This window comes from Artemia sp. Qi Xiang Cuo, chromosome 17, assembly GCF_049724085.1.
Source record: "Artemia sp. Qi Xiang Cuo chromosome 17, ASM4972408v1, whole genome shotgun sequence".
In the NCBI taxonomy this organism is placed as follows: domain Eukaryota; kingdom Metazoa; phylum Arthropoda; class Branchiopoda; order Anostraca; family Artemiidae; genus Artemia; species Artemia sp. Qi Xiang Cuo.
This window is the reverse complement of record NC_142810.1, coordinates 54,114,012-54,137,338: the sequence shown is the minus strand read 5'-3', so window position 1 is coordinate 54,137,338 and position 23,327 is coordinate 54,114,012. Positions and strand designations below refer to the sequence as shown.

The window sequence follows — 23,327 nt, the reverse complement described above, 5'->3', positions numbered from 1 at the left end:
AGCAGCCAAAACAAACATTCTTCCCTAGTCTTGCCTTAAATCCTTCCAATTGTTTGCAGGGAAACAATGTGTGCTTGGTTTTTAATGTCCCTTAGAATTTTTGCTGCAGCTATCTTAAAAAATAGCCACCCAAATAGCAGCCAAAACAAACATTCTTTCCTAGTCTTGCCTTAAATCCTTCCAATTGTTTGGAGGAAATCAATGTGTGCTTGGTTTTTATTGTCCCATAGAATTTTTGCTGCAGCTGTCTTAAAAATATAGCCAGCCAAATAGCAGCCAAAACAAACATTCTTCCCTAGTCTTGCCTTAAATCCTTCCAATTGTTTGCAGGGAAACAATATGTGCTTGGTTTTCAATGTCTCATAGAATTTTTGCTGCAGCTATCTTAAAAATATAGCCACCCAAATAGCAGCCAAAACAAACATTCTTCCCTAGTCTTGCCTTAAATCCTTCCAATCGTTTGCAGGGAAACAATGTGTGCTTGGTTTTTAATGTCCCTTAGAATTTTTGCTGCAGCTATTTTAAAAATATAGTCACCCAAATAGCAGCCAAAACAAACATTCTTCCCTAGTCTTGCCTTAAATCCTTCCAATTGTTTGCAGGGAAACAATGTGTGCTTGGTTTTTAATGTCCCTTAGAATTTTTGCTGCAGCTATCTTAAAAAGATAGTCACCCAAATAGCAACCAAAACAAACATTCTTCCCTAGTCTTGCCTTAATTCCTTCCAATTGCTTTTAGGGAAACAATGTGTGCTTGGTTTTAAATGTCCCATAGAATTCTTGCTGCAGCTATCTTAAAAAGATAGCCACCTAAATAGCAGCCAAAACAAACATTCTTCCCTAGTCTTGCCTTAAATCCTTCCAATTGTTTGCAGGGAAACAATGTGTGCTTGGTTTTTAATGTCCCTTAGATTTTTTGCTGCAGCTGTCTTAAAAAGATAGCCACTCAAATAGCAGCCAAAACAAACATTCTTCCCTAGTCTTGCCTTAAATCCTTCCAATTGCTTTCAGGGAAACAATGTGTGCTTGGTTTTTAATGTCCCATAGAATTCTTGCTGCAGCTATCTTAAAAATCTAGCCATCCAAATAGCAGCCAAAACAAACATTCTTCCCTAGTCTTGCCTTAAATTCTTCCAATTGTTTGCAGGGAAACAATGTGTGCTTGGTTTTGAATGCCCCATATAATTTTTGCTGCAGCTATCTCAAAAAGGTAGCCACCCAAATAGCAGCCAAAACAAACATTCTTCCCTAGTGTTGCCTTAAATCCTTCCAATTGTTTGCAGGGAAACAATGTGTGCTTGGTTTTTAATGTCCCATAGAATTTTTGCTGCAGCTATCTTAAAAATATAGCCACCCAAATAGCAGCCAAAACAAACATTCTTCCCTAGTCTTGCCTTAAATCCTTCCAATTGCTTGCAGGGAAACAATGTGTGCTTGGTTTTTAATGTCCCATAGAATTCTTGCTGCAGCTATCTTAAAAACATAGCCACCCAAATAGCAGCCAAAACAAACATTCTTCCCTAGTCTTGCCTTAAATCCTTCCAATTGTTTGCAGGGAAACAATGTGTGCTTGGTTTTTAATGTCCCATAGAATTTTTGCTGCAGCTGTCTTAAAAATATAGCCAGCCAAATAGCAGCCAAAACAAACATTCTTCCCTAGTCTTGCCTTAAATCCTTCCAATTGCTTGCAGGGAAACAATGTGTGCTTGGTTTTAAATGTCCCATAGAATTCTTGCTGCAGCTATCTTAAAAACATAGCCACCCAAATAGCAGTCAAAACAAACATTCTTCCCTAGTCTTGCCTTAAATCCTTCCAATTGTTTGCAGGGAAACAATGTGTGCTTGGTTTTTAATGTCCCTTAGATTTTTTGCTGCAGCTATCTTAAAAAGATAGCCACTCAAATAGCAGCCAAAACAAACATTCTTCCCTAGTCTTGCCTTAAATCCTTTCCAATTGCTTGCAGGGAAACAATGTGTGCTTGGTTTTTAATGTCCCATAGAATTCTTGCTGCAGCTATCTTAAAAACATAGCCACCCAAATAGCAGCCAAAACAGACATTCTTCCCTAGTCTTGCCTTAAATCCTTCCAATTGTTTGCAGGGAAACAATGTGTGCTTGGTTTTTAATGTCCCTTTGATTTTTTGCTGCAGCTATCTTAAAAAGATAGCCACTCAAATAGCAGCCAAAACAAACATTCTTCCCTAGTCTTGCCTTAAATCCTTCCAATTGCTTGCAGGGAAACAATGTGTGCTTGGTTTTTAATGTCCCATTGAATTCTTGCTGCAGCTATCTTAAAAATCTAGCCAGCCAAATAGCAGCCAAAACAAACATTCTTCCCTAGTCTTGCCTTAACTCCTTCCAATTGTTTGCCCAATTGTTTGCAGGGAAACAATGTGTGCTTGGTTTTTAATGTCCCTTAGAATTTTTGCTGCAGCTATCTTAAAAAGATAGTCACCCAAATAGCAGCCAAAACAAACATTCTTCCCTAGTCTTGCCTTAAATCCTTCCAATTGTTTGCAGGGAAACAATGTGTGCTTGTTTTTAATGTCTCATAGAATTTTTTCTGTTGCTGTCTTAAAAATATAGCCAGCCAAATAGCAGCCAAAACAAACATTCTTCCCTAGTCTTGCCTTAAATTCTTCCAATTGTTTGCTGGGAAACAATGTGTGCTTGGTTTTGAATGCCCCATATAAATTTTGCTGCAGCTATCTCAAAAAGGTAGCCACCCAAAAAGCAGCCAAAACAAACATTCTTCCCTAGTGTTGCCTTAAATCCTTCCAATTGTTTGCAGGGAAACAATGTGTGCTTGGTTTTTAATGTCCCTTAGAATTTTTGCTTCAGCTATCTTAAAAATATAGCCACCCAAATAGCAGCCAAAACAAACATTCTTCCCTAGTCTTGCCTTAAATCCTTCCAATTGCTTGCAGGGAAACAATGTGTGCTTGGTTTTAAATGTCCCATAGAATTCTTGCTGCAGCTATCTTAAAAACATAGCCACCCAAATAGCAGCAAAAACAAACATTCTTCCCTAGTCTTGCCTTAAATCCTTCCAATTGTTTGCAGGGAAACAATGTGTGCTTGGTTTTTAATGTCCCTTAGATTTTTTGCTGCAGCTATCTTAAAAAGATAGCCACTCAAATAGCAGCAAAAACAAACATTCTTCCCTAGTCTTGCCTTAAATCCTTCCAATTGCTTGCAGGGAAACAATGTGTGCTTGGTTTTTAATGTCCCATAGAATTCTTGCTGCAGCTATCTTAAAAACATAGCCACCCAAATAGCAGCCAAAACAAACATTCTTCCCTAGTCTTGCCTTAAATCCTTCCAATTGTTTGCAGGGAAACAATGTGTGCTTGGTTTTTAATGTCCCTTAGATTTTTTGCTGCAGCTATCTTAAAAAGATAGCCACTCAAATAGCAGCCAAAACAAACATTCTTCCCTAGTCTTGCCTTAAATCCTTCCAATTGCTTGCAGGGAAACAATGTGTGCTTGGTTTTTAATGTCCCATCGAATTCTTGCTGCAGCTCTCTTAAAAATCTAGCCATCCAAATAGCAGCCAAAACAAACATTCTTCCCTAGTCTTGCCTTAAATCCTTCCAATTGTTTGCCCAATTGTTTGCAGGGAAACAATGTGTGCTTGGTTTTTAATGTCCCTTAGAATTTTTGCTGCAGCTATCTTAAAAAGATAGCCACCCAAATAGCAGCCAAAATAAACATTCTTCCCTAGTCTTGCCTTAAATCCTTCCAATTGTTTGCAGGGAAAAAATGTGTGCTTGGTTTTTAATGTCCCAAAGAATTCTTGCTGCAGCTATTTTAAAAAGATAGCCACCCAAATAGCAGCCAAAACAAACATTCTTCCCTAGTCTTGCCTTAAATCCTTCCAATTGTTTGCAGGGAAACAATGTGTGCTTGGTTTTCAATGTCTCTTAGAATTTTTTCTGCAGCTATCTTAAAAATATAGCCACCCAAATAGCAGCCAAAACAAACATTCTTCCCTAGTCTTGCCTTAAATCCTTCCAATTGTTTGCAGGGAAACATTGTGTGCTTGGTTTTTAATGTCCCATAGAATTTTTGCTGCAGCTGTCTTAAAAATATAGCCAGCCAAATAGCAGCCAAAACAAACATTCTTCCCTAGTCTTGCCTTAAATCCTTCCAATTGTTTGCAGGGAAACAATGTGTGCTTGGTTTTCAATGTCTCAGAATTCTTGCTGCAGCTATCTTAAAAATATAGCCACCCAAATAGCAGCCAAAACAAACTTAATTCCCAATTTAGTCAGCCCTTTTTTGAAGTTTCTTCGAGAATTCCTTCTATAAAATATGCATTGGTCTAAATAAATAAATTATATTTATAGATATAAATATATTATTAATATTATATTATTAATTAAATAATATTATATTAATTGTGCCCACATCTTTCTGTACTTCGCACTGCTATTGTGCTGCCTATGATATGTTGATCATATGATGATCATAAGTTAGGCAGTTAGCATTAAACAAAAATATTATCATAAACCTGTTTCAGATTAGAATGTCTCTTAAATGTTGCCCTTAATATAGAATAAGGAAAAATTTATTACTGCATATTTGTAATGACCTTGGTAATATAAAAAGACTAGGCTATTTGGCACACACTGCATTGTCTTTATGAACGGTTTAATTGAAGCACAAAAATGAAATAATTTTTAGAAGGTTTCATTAAGTGGTAAATATAAAGATAGAAGTATGAATAATTTTTTTAAATTTTGGAATCCATTTATTTATGCTTTTTATGCCTATCTTTAAAGCAATTTTCTATTTTAGGTCCTCCTGGATTTCTTTGGAAGATATAGCTATCAAATTCGTTAATTGTTCAGATTTTTAATATTTCTAATTTTCCTGAGTAGCCAAGACAAGCTGACAGTGTATTTGATTCAATTAGTGAAAGATGGACAGTCTCAACCTCTTCGGAATCACAGCTGTGAAGCAAGGTATTTAATATTCCACTTGATTAAGCCAAGCTGCTTTATATTTATTTTTTTTTCTCAAAGCATTGTGTGGAAAAAGTTTCTACTGAATACTTTTGATAGGTCGTGATGGGTTACAGTAGTTTGCAATGTAAAATCTGATTGTCATGTATTATTAAGTACTGATTATTAAGTCAGTTAGTACCTAATTTTAAGGGGCCATTATGTTTTATGAAGTTTCCACGCTAGTTGCAAAAGACCCAAGAGACACCGTGCAGACAGAAAGTTGAATTGTGTTCTTATATTGTAATGCTAAGTTGCTTAATTTCGATCTAAGGGTTTTTTTTTCTATACTTGAATTCATTTTCTTTTTCAAGTTAAGTTGTTTTCTTAACGTTTTTGAAGTTAAAATTCCTATCTCATTAAAGCTATTTTATCTAGCCTCACTAGCCCGACAAACCTTGAATTATTTCAGACTTCAAGAGAATTTTGAATACAAATCAATAAAATAACTCGGAAGCTCAAAATCATAAGACAGTCGGGATCACACTTGTGTATTTCATAAGGGCATTATGGTCAACTCGCATAATTTTTCTTAAGGGTATTAATAATCCTGCTTTAAACTTTATTTAACCTCTGCAATATTTCCTTGATAAAACATTTTATAAGTAATTCATTTTGATAATAATAAAAAATTCTAATGCAAGTAAAGAGCAAACATAAAACTTAAAAAACGCTTAGAAAGTTTTTTTGCATACTGATCAATGGTTGGCACTGTACAGGTATTGATCTTTTGATTCACTGCATTTGGCCAGGAGTGCAGGGCATGGTTGGGGGCAAATCATCTGAAGAAGTTGAAACCTAAATCGAAAAAAAATTATTGTTTAACAGTCTATCTAACATATATCGGTAAAACTAGTGCAAATAAACCTAGTGATGATGCTTCCCTATTTTTGTATGATTATAGAAAGCTAGCGCTTTACTAAAAATACGAAACAATACGAAGAAGTCTTGTTAACGTAAAAGCAAAAGGAAACTTAAAAAAAAAGGATTTAGGATTGTTGCTCTTTTTTTTTTTTTTTATTTGGTTTCACTTTAGCATAATGAACTCATTCTAATGATTAGATTTTGCTCTGGTTCTGAAAGGGATATTTCCAGATTAGTTTGTAGACAAGTCCGAAGTGAAGCCATCTTGATAGTATTAGCACTATAGACCATCTTTATAATTTAAAACAAGTCCGAAGTGAAGCCATCTTGATAGTATTAGCACTATAGTCCATCTTTATAATTTATTTGAAACTCCATTATATAGAGAAAATTAACCAGATTTCTCGAGTCCATATTATGGTTATTTATTCTTCATTTCAAGTAATATTAAAGCGTGTTTTTTTTATAATTTAAAATTGAATATTACTCACTATTTGTATTAAAGCTGTTGCGACCAAGATGTTACCTCATAAATAAATTCAATATTTTTATATGCTTTCCAATGACTTTAAGGTTTTTAAAATAATATCTATTTTTATGCTGAAATTTTAGGATAATTTAATTGTATACTGAAAGTTACTAATATGACAGCTGATGTATGAGTATGAAAAGCGTCATAGATTAGTTTTTGCTATCAGGCTATGCACTCACTTTTGACTCCTAAATCAATATTCTTTTTTGTTTTGTACTTGGCTTTTGTGTTTTCAGTAAAGCGCTAATTTTCCATGATCATAAAAAGTATAGGGAAATGTTATTAGTAGGTTTATTTCTATTAGTTTTATCGATATATGTCAGATAGACTATGAAGCAATAATTTTTGTTCGTTTTAAGTCTCAACTTCGCTCTTTACTTCCCTCAGAAAAACTTCGTTCTTTTTAAAATTAATCTAGCACAGCTTTTAATTTAAATTCAATGTAGAAGCAACACTGACATGATCTTTTTTTATTTTTTTTAGAGATGGGGAAGGGCAACCTCTCTCATATTCGGAATATTTTCCGTTCGTTATAAGTATTAATGTTGCTCTTTACTTCCAGTCGAATTTTTTTTATTTAATTTGCGACGACTTCAAAAATGCCACGAATTCCCCTTCCCCATATATAATTTCTCCTGAAAACTTTCCCCAAAAACTTGTTTTCATTAAAAACGTCCCTTGTAACCCCCCCCCCTCTCTAGAACCCCCCCCCCCCTCTCTGTTAAAATTCCACCCTAAAATATGTCCGAATATTTCTCAATAACAAATACTAGGCTGTATATGAACAATGGGCAAATTGAGTAACTTACAGCCACTTCTTCAGACATTATTGGGCTAAAAGAAACAAACGAATTGACAAATTCGAATATTTAATTTTTTACTGAAATGCTAAGAGAAAATGTTAAAAAGTTTTTGTTTAATCCAAAAATTACCAGAAAAACAATCGAAATCAAAACTGCTCTAATTTTGTTTGTTAATCCTGATTTTTTGGCACAGTAGGAAAACAGCTTCTTTTTTTAAAGAATTATCGTAGTCAGCCTTAACAAAGACAGTTTGTCCAAATAATCATATAGAAAGCACAGAGAATGATTGAAAGAAAAATGCCCAAAAAGGGACTTTAACCCTTTAAATTATGATTCAAACACCAACGTTCTACCCTTCTGAACCAACAGGGCTGATAATTCAATTTCATTTGTTGATTGTTTTAGCACTATATTTGTGTAACTTACACCCATGTTCCCACTATCTTAATATTTTTGATATGGCAAACCTTGTGGAGGGGACCGGAGGGGAGGGGGACTAGCTGTCTTCCAATTTTTTTACCACTTAAAATGGGCACTAAAACTTTTAACATCCTGTTTGCTTAAAAAAAAAAACGCCATAGTTGCAATTCAGACAAGGACAGGCGTTTTGGTGTCTTGCTTGAATTCCTTTTCTTTCTGTTTCTGCATGGATTTTGACCGTATCATATGTATAGGTTAAAGAGATTGATCAACAAGAGCCTGCTAGAATATATATCTTTCAAATGCCTATTTAACCAAGTTAGTAAAACAATCAGAGGGAAAATTCATTTTTAGTTTTGATTTTAGCAAATTAACCACCTGGAGCTGAAAACCTGTGCATGGTCTTCGACCATGCTGATCCCAGCATGATCCCTGGATCCCCGGGGATCAGCTGATCCCCGGAGCACATCTATTTTTGCTCCATTTTTGAGAGATTCCGGCCTTCTTTTCGGAATACCATAAATGTGTTTTTTGCAATAAACTTTCACTTTTAAGATTAGCCGAAATAATAGTTACCATTCCTATTCCGGTCAAATGGCGATTGTTTCTCATGAGACAGTTTTTTTAAACGTGTTTTTCAACTTTTGGCTACTTACGACTGTGGCTTGCTCTTTACTAGATTGTAGCTACTGCTGCAACCATATCGGATTTTTTAGACAGATTTTTATGACAAAAAGCTTAACATGTAACTTGTTCTTCACGCTAGAAAACTGTCTTTTCAAGTTCTTAAAGGACTGTGTTATTGCTTCTCAATCTATACCAGCTCAACTATGATCAAAGAGTATTTGCTATACTTGAATTTTGTTTAGTTAAAGTATTTATTGAAAGTTTTTGAAGTTAAAAATTGTCATCTCACTACAGATATCGTCATACCCTACTTAACTAAACTAACAAACTCTTTCAGATTACAGTAACATTTTAAATACTTTATAATGATAATAATAATGTAAAATACCATAGAATAAGAAAGTATTTGGATAATAAATTGAAAAAGATTAATATAAGGTAACAAATTCCTAAAAGAAAATAGTAAATGGTGGTAGCAGCTGTAAGATAAGAAAACAGAGTTTTTAATACAATATTATTAAAAATACAACCTTCTAAAAACCCGTTATTCTCCCACTCTTTGAGTAAAGAATTAATTTTTGATTTACAGCCCTTCGATAATCACAATTACTGTTTAAAAAGCTGCAAATTTAAATTTTCTTAAGATGATTAAATGCCAGCATAGTTTTTTCTGCCATGATGTTTAATTAGCTCATGTTAAAAATACAGCCACCCAAATAGCAGCCAATACTAACATTGTTTTCAAGTCTTTTCCTAAATCCTTCCAATTGTTTGCTGGGAAACAATGTGTGCTTGGTTCTAATATCCCATATAATTTTTGCTGCAGTTATGTTAAAAAGATAGCCACCCGATTAGCAGCTAAAACAAACATTCGTCCCTAGTCTTGCCTTAAATCCTTCCAATTGTTTGCAGGGAAACAATGTGTGCTTGGTTTTTAGTGTCCCATAGAATTCTTGCCGCAGCTATCTTAAAAACACAGCCACCCAAATAGCAGCCAATACAAACATTCTTTCCGAGTCTTGTCCTAAATTCTTCCAATTGTTTGCAGGGAAACAATGTGTGCTTGGTTCTAATATCCCATATAATTTTTGCTGCAGTTATCTTAAAAAGATAGCCACCCGATTAGCAGCTAAAAAAAACATTCGTCCCTAGTCTTGCCTTAAATCCTTCCAATTGTTTGCAGGGAAACAATGTGGGCTTGGTTTTTAATGTCCCATAGAATTCTTGCCGCAGCTATCTTAAAAAGATAGCCCACCCAAAGAGCAGCCAAAACAAACATTTGTCCCTAGTCTTGCCTTAAATCCTTCCAATTGTTTGCAGGGAAACAATGTGTGTTTGGTTCTAATATCCCATATAATTTTTGCTGCAGTTATCTTAAAAAGATAGCCACCCGATTAGCAGCTAAAACAAACATTCGTCCCTAGTCTTGCCTTAAATCCTTCCAATTGTTTGCAGGGAAACAATGTGTGCTTGGTTTTTAATGTCCCATAGAATTCTTGCCGCAGCTATCTTAAAAAGATAGCCCACCCAAAGAGCAGCCAAAACAAACATTCTTCCCTAGTCTTGCCTTAAATCCTTCCAATTGTTTGCAGGGAAACAATGTGTGCTTGGTTTTTAATGTCCCATAGTATTCTTGCCGCAGCTATCTTAAAAAGATAGCCACCCAAATAGCAGCCAAAACAAACATTCTTCCCTAGTCTTGCCTTAAATCCTTCCAATTGTTTGCAGGGAAACAATGTTTGTTTGGTTTTTAATGTCCCATAAAATTCTTGCCGCAGCTATCTTAAAAAGATTGCCACCCAAATAGCAGCCAAAACAAACATTCTTCCCTAGTCTTGCCTTAAATCCTTCCAATTTTTTGCAGGGACACAATGTGTGCTTGGTTTTTAATGTCACATATAAGTCTTGCTGCAGCTATTATAAAAAGAGTGTCATACCCCGAGCAGCCAAAACAAAAAGTATTCCCGAGTCTTGCCTTGCATCCTTCCGAGTGATTTCAGTGACACTCTGTTTGTTTGGATGTTACTGTCACATCGAGTTCTTTACGCTGATCTCATACAAAGATAGCCACCCAAAAAGCAGCCAAAACAAACATTCTTCCCTAGTCTTGCCTTAAATCCTTCCAATTGTTTGCAGGGAAACAAGGTGTGCTTGGCTTTTAATGTCCCATAGAATTCTTGCCGCAGCTATTTTAAAAAGATAGCCACACAAATAGCAGCCAAAACAAACATTCTTCCCTCGTCTTGCCTTAAATCCTTCCAATTGTTTGCAGGGAAACAATATCTGCTTGGTTTTTAATGTCCCTTAGAATTCTTGCCGCAGCTATCTTAAAAAGATAGTCACCCAAATAGCAGCCAAAAATAACATTCTTCCCTAGTCTTGCCTTAAATCCTTCCAATTGTTTGCAGGGAAACAAGGTGTGCTTGGTTTTTAATGTCCCATAGAATTCTTGCAGCAGCTATCATAAAAAGATAGCCACCCAAATAGCAGCCAAAACAAACATTCTTCCCTAGTCTTGCCTTAAATCCTTCCAATTGTTTGCAGGGAAACAATGTGTGCAATGTCTTGTCCTAAATCCTTCCAATTGTTTGCAGGGAAACAATGTGTGCTTGGTTCTAATATCACATATAATTTTTGCTGCAGTCATCCTAAAAAGATAGCCACCCGATTAGCAGCTAAAACAAACATTCGTCCCTAGTCTTGACATAAATCCTTCCAATTGTTTGCAGGGAAACAATTAGTGCTTGGTTCTAATATACCGTATAATTTTTGATGCAGTTATCTTAAAAAGATAGCCACCCGATTAGCAGCTAAAAAAAAACATTCGTCCCTAGTCTTGCCTTAAATCCTTCCAATTGTTTGCAGGGAAACAATGTGCTGATTGGTTTTTAATGTCCCATAGAATTCTTGCCGCAGCTATCTTAAAAAGATAGCCCACCCAAAGAGTAGCCAAAACAAACATTCTTCCCTAGTCTTGCCTTAAATCCTTCCAATTGTTTGCCGGGAAACAATGTGTGCTTGGTTTTTAATGTCCCATAGTATTCTTGCTGCAGCTATCTTAAAAAGATAGCCACCCAAATAGCAGCCAAAACAAACATTCTTCCCAAGTCTTGCCTTAAATCCTTCCAATTGTTTGCAGGGAAACAATGTGTGCTTGGTTTTTAATGTCCCATAGAATTCTTGCCGCAGCTATCATAAAAAGATAGTCACCCAAATAGCAGCCAAAACAAACATTCTTCCCTAGTCTTGCCATAAATCCTTCCAATTGATTGCAGGGAAAAAATGTGTGATTGGCTTTTAATGTCCCATAGATTTCTTGCCGCAGCTATCATAAAAAGATAGACACCCAAATATCAGCCAAAACAATCATTCTTCCCTAGTCTTGCCTTAAATCCTTCCGATTGTTTGCAGGGAAACAATGTGTGCTTGGTTTTTAATGTCCCATAGAATTCTTGCCTCAGCTATCTTAAAAAGATAGCCACCCAAATAGCAGCCAAAACAAACATTATTCCCTAGTCTTGCCTTAAATCCTTCCAATTGTTTGCAGGGAAACAATGTGTGCTTGGTTTTTAATGTCCCATAGAATTATTGCCGCAGCTATCTTAAAAAGATAGACACCCAAATAGCTGCCAAAACAAACAGTATTTCCTAGTCTTGCCTTAAATCCTTCCGCGTTTTTGCAGAGACACAAGGTATGCTTGGTTTTTATTGTTACATAGTTTTATTGCCGCAACTATCTTACAAAGAATGCAACTCACATAGCAGCCAAAACATGAACATTATTCCCTCGGCTTGCCTTAACTCCATCCGATTGTTTGCAGGGACACAATATGGGCTTGGTTTTTAATGTCCCATAGAATTCTTGCCGCAGCTATCTTAAAAAGATAGACACCCAAATAGCAGCCAAAACAAACATTCTTCCCTAGACTTGCCTTAAATCCTTCCAATTGTTTGCAGGGAAACAATGTGTGCTTGGTTTTTAATGTCCCATAGAATTCTTGCCGCAGCTATCTTAAAAAGATAGCCACCCAAATAGCAGCCAAAACAAACATTCTTCCCTAGCCTTGCCTTAAATCCTTCCAATTGTTTGCAGGGAAACAATGTGTGTTTGGTTCTAATATCCCATATAATTTTTGCTGCAGTTATCTTAAAAAGATAGCCACCCGATTAGCAGCTAAAACAAACATTCGTCCCTAGTCTTGCCTTAAATCCTTCCAATTGTTTGCAGGGAAACAATGTGGGCTTGGTTTTTAATGTCCCATAGAATTCTTGCCGCAGCTATCTTAAAAAGATAGCCCACCCAAAGAGCAGCCAAAACAAACATTCTTCGCTAGTCTTGCCTTAAATCCTTCCAATTGTTTGCAGGGAAACAATGTGTGCTTGGTTTTTAATGTCCCATAGTATTCTTGCCGCAGCTATCTTAAAAAGATAGTCACCCAAATAGCAGCCAAAACTAACATTCTTCCCTAGTCTTGCCTTAAATCCTTCCAATTGTTTGCAGGGAAACAATGTGTGCTTGGTTCTTTATGTCCCATAGAATTCTTGCAGCAGCTATCTTAAAAAGATAGCCACCCAAATAGCAGCCAAAACAAACATTCTTCCCTAGTCTTGCCTTAAATCCTTCCAATTGTTTGCAGGGAAACAATGTGTGCTTGGTTCTAATATCCCATATAGTTTTTGCTGCAGTCATCTTAAAAAGATAGCCACCCGATTAGCAGCTAAAACAAACAGTCGTCCCTAGTCTTGACTTAAATCCTTCCAATTGTTTGCAGGGAAACAATGTGTGCTTGGTTTTTAATGTCCCATAGAATTCTTGCCGCAGCTATCTTAAAAACACAGCCACCCAAATAGCAGCCAATACAAACATTCTTTCCGAGTCTTGTCCTAAATCCTTCCAATTGTTTGCAGTGAAACAATGTGTGCTTGGTTCTAATATCCCATATAATTTTTGCTGGAGTTATGTGAAAAAGATAGCCATCCGATTAGCCGCTAAAACAAACATTAGTCCCTAGTCTTGCCTTAAATCCTTCCAATTGTTTGCAGGGAAACAATTAGTGCTTGGTTCGAATCTCCCGTATAATTATTGCAGCATATATCTTAAAAAGATAGCCACCCTATTAGCAGCTAAAAAAAAACATTCTTCCCTAGTCTTGCCTAAAATACTTCCAATTGATTGAAGGGACACAATGTGTGGTTGGTTTTTAATTTCACATAGTATTCTTGCCGCAGCTATCTTAAAAAGATAGCCAACCCAATGAGCAGCAAAAACAAACATTCTTCCCTAGTCTTGCCTTAAATCCTTCCAATTGTTTGCAGGGAAACAATGTGTGCTTGGTTTTTAATGTCCCATAGTATTCTTGCTGCAGCTATCTTAAAAAGATAGCCACCCAAATAGCAGCCAAAACAAACATTCTTCCCAAGTCTTGCCTTAAATCCTTCCAATTGTTTGCAGGGAAACAATGTGTGCTTGGTTTTTAATGTTCCATAGAATTCTTGATGCAGCTATCTTAAAAAGATAGACACCCAAATAGCAGCCAAAAAAAACATTCTTCCCTAGTCTTGCCTTAAATCCTTCCAATTGTTTGCAGGGAAACAATGTGTGCTTGGTTTTTAATGTCCCATAGTATTCTTGCCGCAGCTATCATAAAAAGATAGTCACCCAAATAGCAGCCAAAACAAACATTCTTCCCTAGTCTTGCCTTAAATCCTTCCAATTGATTGCAGGGAAAAAATGTGTGCTTGGCTTTTAATGTCCCATAGATTTCTTGCCGCAGCTATCATAAAAAGATAGACACCCAAATAGCAGCCAAAACAAACATTCTTCCCTAGTCTTGCCTTAAATCCTTCCAATTGTGTGCAGGGAAACAATGTGTGCTTGGTTTTTAATGTCCCATAGAATTCTTGCCGCAGCTATCTTAAAAAGATAGTCACCCAAATAGCAGCCAAAACAAACATTCTTCCCTAGTCTTGCCTTAAATCCTTCCAATTGTTTGCAGGGAAACAATGTATGCTTGGTTTTTAATGTCCCATAGAATTTTTGCCGCAGCCATCTTAAAAAGATAGCCACCCAAATAGCAGCCAAAACAAACATTCTTTCCTAGTCTTGCCTTAAATCCTTCCAATTGTTTGCAGGGAAACAATGTGTGCTTGGTTTTTAATGTCCCATAGAATTCTTGCCGCAGCTATTTTAAAAAGATAGCCACCCAAATAGCAGCCAAAACAAACATTCTTCCCTAGACTGGCCTTAAATCCTTCCAACTGTTTGCAGGGACACAATGTGTGCTTGGTTTTTAATGTCCCATAGAATTCTTGCCGCAGCTATCTTAAAAAGATAGCCACCCAAATAGCAGCCAAAATAAACATTCTTCCCTAGTCTTGCCTTAAATCCTTCCAATTGTTTGCAGGGAAACAATGTTTGCTTGGTTTTTAATGTCCCATAGAATTCTTGCCGCAGCTATCTTAAAAAGATAGACACCCAAATAGCAGCCAAAAGAAACATTCTTCCCTAGTCTTGCCTTAAATCCATCCAATTGTGTGCAGGGAAACAATGTGTTCTTGGTTTTTAATGTCCCATAGAATTCTTGCCGCAGCTATCGTAAAATGATAGTCACCCAAATAGCAGCCAAAACAAACCTTCTTCCCTAGTCTTGCCTTAAATCCTTCCAATTGTTTGCAGGGAAACAATGTGTGCTTGGCTTTTAATGTCCCATAGAATTATTGCAGCAGCTATTTTAAAATGATAGACACCCAAATAGCAGCCAAAACAAACATTCTTCCCTAGACTTGCCTTAAATCCTTCCATTTGTTTGCAGGGAAACAATGTGTGCTTGGTTTTTAATGTCCATTAGACTTTTTGCAGCAGATATCTTAAATAGATAGTCACACAAATAGCAGCAAAACAAACATTCTTACCTAGTCTTGCATTAAATCCTTCCAATTGTTTGCAGTGAAACAATGTGTGCTTGGTTTTTAATGTCACATAGATTTCTTGCCGCAGCTATCTTAAAAAGATAGTCACCCAAATAGCAGCCAAAATAAACATTCTTCCCTAGTCTTGCCTTACATCCTTCCAATTGTTTGCAGGGATACAATGTGTGCTTGGTTTTTAATGTCCCATAGAATTCTTGCCGCAGCTATCTTAAAAAGATAGCCACCCAAATAGCAGCCAAAAAAAAATTCTTCCCTAGTCTTGCCTTAAATCCTTCCTATTGTTTGCAGGGAAACAATGTGTGCTTGGTTTTTAATGTCACATAGAATTCTTGCCGCAGCTATCTTAAAAAGATAGCCACCCAAATAGCAGCCAAAATAAACATTCTTCCCTAGTCTTGCCTTAAATCCTTCCAATTGTTTGCAGGGAAACAATGTGTGCTTGGTTTTAAATGTCCCATAGAATTCTTGCCGCAGCTATCTTAAAAAGATAGTCACCCAAATAGCAGCCAAAACTAACAGTCTTCCCTAGTCTTGCCTTAAATACTTCCAATTGTTTGCAGGGAAACAAGGTGTTCTTGGTTTTTAATGTCCCATAGAATTCTGGCCGCAGCTATCATAAAAAGATAGACACCCAAATACCAGCCAATACAAACATTCTTCCCTAGTCTTGCCTTAAATCCTTCCAATTGATTGCAGAGAAACAATGTGTGCTTGGTTCTATATGTCCCATAGAATTCTTGCCGCAGCTATCTTAAAAAGATAGCCACCCAAATAGCAGCCAAAACTAACATTCTTCCCTAGTCTTGCCTTAAATCCTTCCAATTGTTTGCAGGGAAACAATGTGTGCTTGGTTATAATATCCCATATAGTTTTTTCTGCAGTCATCTTAAAAAGATAGCCAACCTATTAGCAGCTAAAACAAACAGTCGTCCCTAGTCTTGACTTAAATCCTTCAAATTGTTTGCAGTGAAACAATTTGTGCTTGGTTATAATATCCCAAATAATTTTTTCTTCATTTAACTTAAAAATATAGCCACCCGATTTGCATCTCAAAAAAAAAATTCGTCCCTAGTCTTGACTTAAATCCTTCCAATTGTTTGCAGGGACAAAATGTGTGGTTGGTTTTTAATGTTACATAGTATTCTTGCCGCAGCTATCTTAAAAAGATAGCCACCACATTAGCAGCCAAAACAAACATTCGTCCCTAGTCTTGCCTTAAATCCTTCCAATTGTTTGCAGGGAAACAATGTTTGATTGGTTTTTAATGTCCCATAAAATTCTTGCCGCAGCTATCTTAAAAAGATTGCCACCCAAATAGCAGCCAAAACAAACATTCTTCCCTCGTCTTGCCTTAAATCCTTCCAATTGTTTGCAGGGACACAATGTGTGCTTGGTTTTTAATGTCACATAGAATTCTTGCCGCAGCTATCTTAAAAAGATAGCCACCCAAAGAGCAGCCAAAAAAAACATTCTTCCCTAGTCTTGCCTTGAATCCTTCCGCTTGTTTGCAGGGAAACTCTGTGTGCTTGGTTTTTAATGTCCCATAGAATTCTTGCCGCAGCTATTTTAAAAAGATAGCCACCCAAATAGCAGCCAAAACAAACATTCTTCCCTAGTCTTGCCTTAAATCCCTCCGACTGTTTGCAGGGAAACAATATGTGCTTGGTTTTTAATGTCCCATAGAATTCTTGCCGCAGCTATCTTAAAAAGAGAGACACCCAAAGAGCAGCCAAAATGAACATTCTTCCCTAGTCTTGCCGTAAATCCTTCATATTGTTTGCAGGGAAACAATTTCTGCTGGGTTTTTAATGTCCCATAGAATTATTGCAGCAGCTATCTTAAAAAGATAGCCACCCAAATAGCAGCCAAAAATAACATTCTTCCCTAGTCTTGCCTTAAATCCTTCCCATTGTTTGCAGGGAAACAATGTGTGCTTGGTTTTTAATGTCCCATAGAATTCTTGCAGCAGCTATTTTAAAAAGATAGACACCCAAATAGCAGCCAAAACTAACATTCTTCCCTAGTCTTGCCTTAAATCCTTCCGATTGTTTGCAGGGAAACACTGTGTGCTTGGTTTTTAATGTCCCTTAGAATTCTTGCTGCAGCTATCTTAAAAAGATAGCCACCCAAAGAGCAGCCAAAACAAACATTCGTCCCTAGTCTTGCCTTACATCCTTCCAATTCTTTGCAGTGAAACAATGTGTGCTTTTTTTTTAATGTCCCAGAGAATTATTGCCGCAGCTATCTTAAAAAGATAGACACCCAACAAGCCGCCAAAACAAACATTCTTCCCTAGTCTTGCCTTAAATCCGTCCAATTGTTTGCAGTGAAACAATGTGTGCTTGGTTTTTAATGTCCCATAGAATTCGTGAAGCAGCTATCTTAAAAAAATCGACACCCAAATAGCAGCCAAAACAAACATTCTTCCCTAGTCTTGCCTTAAATCCTTCCAATTGTTTGCAGGGAAACAATGTGTGCTTGGTTTTTAATGTCCCATAGAATTCTTGCCGCAGCTATCTTAAAAAGATAGCCACTCAAATAGCAGCCAAAACAAACATTCTTCCCTAGTCTTGCCATAAATCCTTCCAATTGTTTGCAGGGAAACAATGTGTCCTTGGTTCTAATATCCCATATAATTTTTGCTGCAGTCATCTTAAAAAGATAGCCACCCGATTAGCAGCTAAAACAAACATTCGTCCCTAGTCTTGCCTTAAATCCTTCCAATTGTTTGCAGGGAAACAATGTGTGCTTGGTTTTTAATGTCCCATAGAATTCTTGCCGCAGCTATCTTAAAAACACAGCCACCCTAATAGCAGCCAATACAAACATTCTTTCCGAGTCTTGTCCTAAATCCTTCCAATTGTTTGCAGGGAAACAATGTGTGCTTGGTTCTAATATCCCATATAATTTTTGCTGCAGTTATGTCAAAAAGATAGCCATCCGATTAGCAGCTAAAACAAACATTCGTCCCTAGTCTTGCCTTAAATCCTTCCAATTGTTTGCAGGGAAACAATTAGTGCTTGGTTCTAATATCCCATATAATTTTTGCTGCAGTTATCTTAAAAAGATAGCCACCCGATTAGCAGCTAAAAAAACATTCGTCCCTAGTCTTGCCTTAAATCCTTCCAATTGTTTGCAGGGAAACAATGTGTGCTTGGTTTTTAATGTCCCATAGAATTCTTGCCGCAGCTATCTTAAAAAGATAGCCCACCCAAAGAGCAGCCAAAACAAACATTCTTCCCTAGTCTTGCCTTAAATCCTTCCAATTGTTTGCAGGGAAACAATGCGTGCTTGGTTTTTAATGTCCCATAGTATTCTTGCTGCAGCTATCTTAAAAAGATAGCCACCCAAATAGCAGCCAAAAAAAACATTATTCCCTAGTCTTGCCTTATATCCTTACAATTCTTTTCAGGGACACAATGTGTTCTTGGTTTTTAATGTCCCATATAATTCTTGCCGCAGCTATCTTAAAAAGATAGCCACACAAATACCTGCATAAACAAACATTATTCCCTAGTCTTGCCTTACATCCTTCCAATTGTTTGCTGGGAAACAATGTATGCTTGGTTTTTAATGTCCCATAGAATTCTTGCCGCAGCTATCTTAAAAAGATAGACACCCAAATAGCAGCCAAAACAAACATTCTTCCCTAGTCTTGCCTTAAATCCTTCCAATTGTTTGCAGGGAAACAATGTGTGCTTGGTTTTTAATGTCACATAGAATTCTTGCAGCAGCTATCTTAAAAAGATAGCCACCCAACGAGCAGCAAAAACACACATTCGTACCTAGTCTTGCCTTAAATCCTTCCAATTGTTTGCAGGGAAACAATGTGTGCTTGGTTTTTAATGTCCCATATAATTCTTGCCGCAGCTATTTTAAAAAGATAGACACCCAAATACCAGCCAAAATAAACATTCTTCCCTAGTCTTGCCTTAAATCCTTCCAATTGTTTGCAGGGAAACAATGTGTGCTTGGCTTTTAATGTCCCATAGAAATTCTTGCTGCAGCTATCTTAAAAAGATAGCCACCCAACTAGCAGCCAAAATAAACATTCTTCCCTAGTCGTGACTTAAATCCTTCCAAGTGTTTGCAGTGAAACAATATCTGCTTGGTTATTAATGTCCCATAGAATTCTTGCCGCAGCTATCTTAAAAAGATAGTCACCCAAATAGCAGCCAAAACTAACATTCTTCCCTAGTCTTGCCTTAAATCCTTCCAATTGTTTGCAGGGAAACAAGGTATGCTTGGTTTTTAATGTCCCTTAGAATTGTTGCCGCAGCAATCTTAAAAAGATAGCCACCCAAATAGCTGCCAAAACAAACATTCTTACCTAGTCTTGCCTTAAATCCTTCCAATTGTTTGCAGGGAAACAATGTATGCTTGGTTTTTAATGTCGCATATAATTCTTGCCGCAGCTATCTTAAAAAGATAGCCACCCAAATAGCAGCCAAAACAAACATTCTTCCCTAGTCTTGCCTTAAATCCCTCCGACTGTTTGCAGGGAAACAATATCTGCTTGGTTTTTAATGTCCAATAGAATTCTTGCCGCAGCTATCTTAAAAAGATAGCCACCCAAATAGCAGCCAAAACAAACATTCTTCCCAAGTCTTGCCTTAAATCCTTCCAATTGTTTGCAGTGAAACAAGGTGTGCTTGGTTTTTTATGTCCCTTAGAATTGTTGCCGTAGCTATCTTAAAAAGATAGCCACCCAAATAGCAGTCAAAACACACAGTCTTCCCTAGTCTTGTCTTAAATCCTTCCAATTGTGTGCAGGGAAACAATGTGTACTTGGTTTTTAATGTCCCATAGAATTCTTGCCGCAGCTATCTTAAAATGATAGTCACCCAAATAGCAGCCAAAACAAACATTCTTCCCTAGTCTTGCCTTAAATCCTTCCAATTGTTTGCAGGGAAACAATGTGTGCTTGGCTTTTAATGTCCCATAGAATTCTTGCCGCAGCTATTTTAAAATGATAGCCACCCAAATAGCAGCAAAAACAAACATTCTACCCTAGTCTTGCCTTAAATCCTTCCAATTGTTAGCAGGGAAACACTGTGTGCTTGGTTTTTAATGTCCCTTAGAATTATTGATGCAGCTATCTTAAAAAGATAGTCACCCAAATAGCAGCAAAACAAACATTCTTCCCTAGTCTTGCCTTAAGTCCTTCCAATTCTTTGCAGGGACACAATGTGTGCTTGGTTTTTAATGTCCCATAGAATTCTTGCCGCAGCTATCTTAAAAAGATAGACACCCAAATACCAGCCAAAACAAACATTCTTCCCTAGTCTTGCCTTACATCCTTCCAATTGTTTGCAGAGAAACAATGTGTGCTTGGTTTTTAATGTCCCATAGAATTCTTGCCGCAGCTATCTTAAAAAGATAGCCACCCAAATAGCAGCCAAAATAAACATTCTTCCCTAGTCTTGCCTTAAATCCTTCCAATTGTTTGCAGTGAAACAATATCTGCTTGGCTTTTATTGTCCCATAGAATTCTTGCCGCAGCTATCTTAAAAAGATAGACACCCAAATAGCATCCAAAATGAACAGTCTTCCCTAGTCGTGCCTTAAATCCTTCCAATTGTTTGCAGTGAAACAATGTGTGCTTGGTTTTAAATGTCCCATAGAATTCTTGCCGCAGCTATCTTAAAAAGATAGTCACCCAAATAGCAGCCAAAACAAACATTCGTCCCTAGTCTTGCCTTAAATCCTTCCGATTGTTTGCAGGGAAACAAGGTGTGCTTGGTTGTTAATGTCCCATAGAATTCTTGCCGCAGCTATCATAAAAAGATAGCCACCCAAATAGCAGCCAAAACAAACATTCTTCCCTAGTCTTGCCTTAAATCCTTCCAATTGTTTGCAGGGAAACAATGTGTGCTTGGTTCTTTATGTCCCATAGAATTCTTGCTGCAGCTATCTTAAAAAGATAGCCACCCAAATAGCAGCCAAAACAAACATTCTTCCCTAGTCTTGCCTTAAATCCTTCCAATTGTTTGCAGGGAAACAATGTGTGCTTGGTTCTAATATCCCATATAGTTTTTGCTGCAGTCATCTTAAAAAGATAGCCACCCGATTAGCAGCTAAAACAAACATACGTACCTAGTCTTGCCTTAAATCCTTCCAATTGTTTGCAGGGAAACAATGTGTGCTTAGTTTTTAATGTCCCATAGAATTCTTGCCGCAGCTATCTTAAAAACACAGCCACCCAAATAGCAGCCAATACAAACATTCTTTCCGAGTCTTGTCCTAAATCCTTCCAATTGTTTGCAGGGAAACAATGTGTGCTTGGTTCTAATATCCCATATAGTTTTTGCTGCAGTCATCTTAAAAAGATAGCCACCCGATTAGCAGCTAAAACAAACATTCGTCCCTAGTCTTGACTTAAATCCTTCCAATTGTTTGCAGGGAAACAATTAGTGCTTGGTTCTAATATCCCATATAATTTTTTCTGCAGTTATCTTAAAAAGATAGCCACCCGATTAGCAGCTAAAAAAAAACATTCGTCCCTAGTCTTGCCTTAAATCCTTCCAATTGTTTGCAGGGAAACAATGTGTGCTTGGTTTTTAATGTCCCATAGTATTCTTGCCGCAGCTATCTGAAAAAGATAGCCACCCAAATAGCAGCCAAAACAAACATTCTTCCCTAGTCTTGCCTTAAATCCTTCCAATTGTTTGCAGGGAAACAATGTTTGTTTGGTTTTTAATGTCCCATAAAATTCTTGACGCAGCTATCTTAAAAAGATTGCCACCCAAATAGCAGCCAAAACAAACATTCTTCCCTAGTCTTGCCTTAAATCCTTCCAATTGTTTGCAGGGAAACAATTTGTGATTGGTTTTTAATGACATATATAAGTCTTGCCGCAGCTATCTTAAAAAGATAGCCACCCAAATAGCAGCCAAATAAAACAGTCGTCCCTAGTCTTGCCTTGAATCCTTCCAATTGTTTGCAGTGACACAATGTGTGCTTGGTTTTTAATGTCACATAGAATTCTTGCCGCAGCTATCTTAAAAAGATAGACACCCAAATAGCAGCCAAAATGAACATTCTTCCCTAGTCTTGCCTTAAATCATTCCTATTGTTTGCAGGGAAACAATTTCTGCTTGGTTTTTAATGTCCCATAGAATTCTTGCCGCAGCTATCTTAAAAAGATAGTCACCCAAATAGCAGCCAAAACTAACATTCTTCCCTAGTCTTGCCTTAAATCCTTCCAATTGTTTGCAGTGAAACAATGTGTGCTTGGTTTTTAATGTCACATAGAATTATTGACGCAGCTATTTTAAAAAGATAGACACCCAAATAGCAGCCAAAACTAACATTCGTCCCTAGTCTTGCCTTAAATCCTTCCAATTGTTTGCAGGGACACAATGTGTGCTTGGTTTTTAATGTCCCATAGAATTTTTGCTGAAGCTATCTTAACATGATAGTCACCCAAATAGCAGCAAAACAAACATTCTTACCTAGTCTTGCCTTAAATCCTTCCAATTGTTTGCAGAGAAACAATGTGTGCTTTGTTTTTACTGTCACTGAATAGTATTGCCGCATCTATTTTAAACAGATTGTCACTCAAATAGCAGCCAAAATAAACAATATTCCCTAGTCTTGCCTTAAATCCCTCCGATTGTTTGCAGGGACACAATGTTTGTTTGGTTCTTTATGTCCCTTAAACTTATTGCCGCAGCTATCTTAAAAAGATAGCCACCCAAATAGCAGCCAAAACAAACATTCTTCCCTAGTCTTGCCTTAAATCCTTCCAATTGTTTGCAGGGAAACAATATCTGCTTGGTTTTTAATGTCCCATAGAATTATTGCAACAGCTATCTTAAAAAGATAGTCACCCAAATAGCAGCCAAAACTAACATTCTTCCCTAGTCTTGCCTTAAATCCTTCCAATTGTTTGCAGGGAAACAAGGTGTGCTTGGTTTTTAATGTCCCATAGAATTCTTGCGGCAGCTATCATAAAAAGATAGCCACCCAAATAGCAGCCAAAACAAACATTCTTCCCTAGTCGTGCCTTAAATCCTTCCAATTGTTTGCAGGGAAACAATTTGTGCTTGGTTCTTTATGTCCCAGAGAATTCTTGCCGCAGCTATCTTAAAAAGATAGCCACTCAAAGATCAGCCAAAACAAACCTTCTTCCCGAGTCGTGCCT

General features: G+C 37.0%; 1 protein-coding gene across 1 annotated transcript in view; it reads left to right on the top strand.

Moving 5' to 3' along the window:
• The window catches only part of LOC148942350 (uncharacterized), a 118,734-nt gene that overhangs the window by 53,577 nt on the left and 41,830 nt on the right, over positions 1-23,327 (top strand). The window contains exon 3 of the mRNA XM_089103303.1: positions 4,800-4,966. Within this exon, the coding sequence (XP_088959429.1) occupies positions 4,924-4,966 (43 nt within the window). The 5' untranslated portion in view covers positions 4,800-4,923. The remainder of the gene's footprint in view (positions 1-4,799; positions 4,967-23,327) is intronic.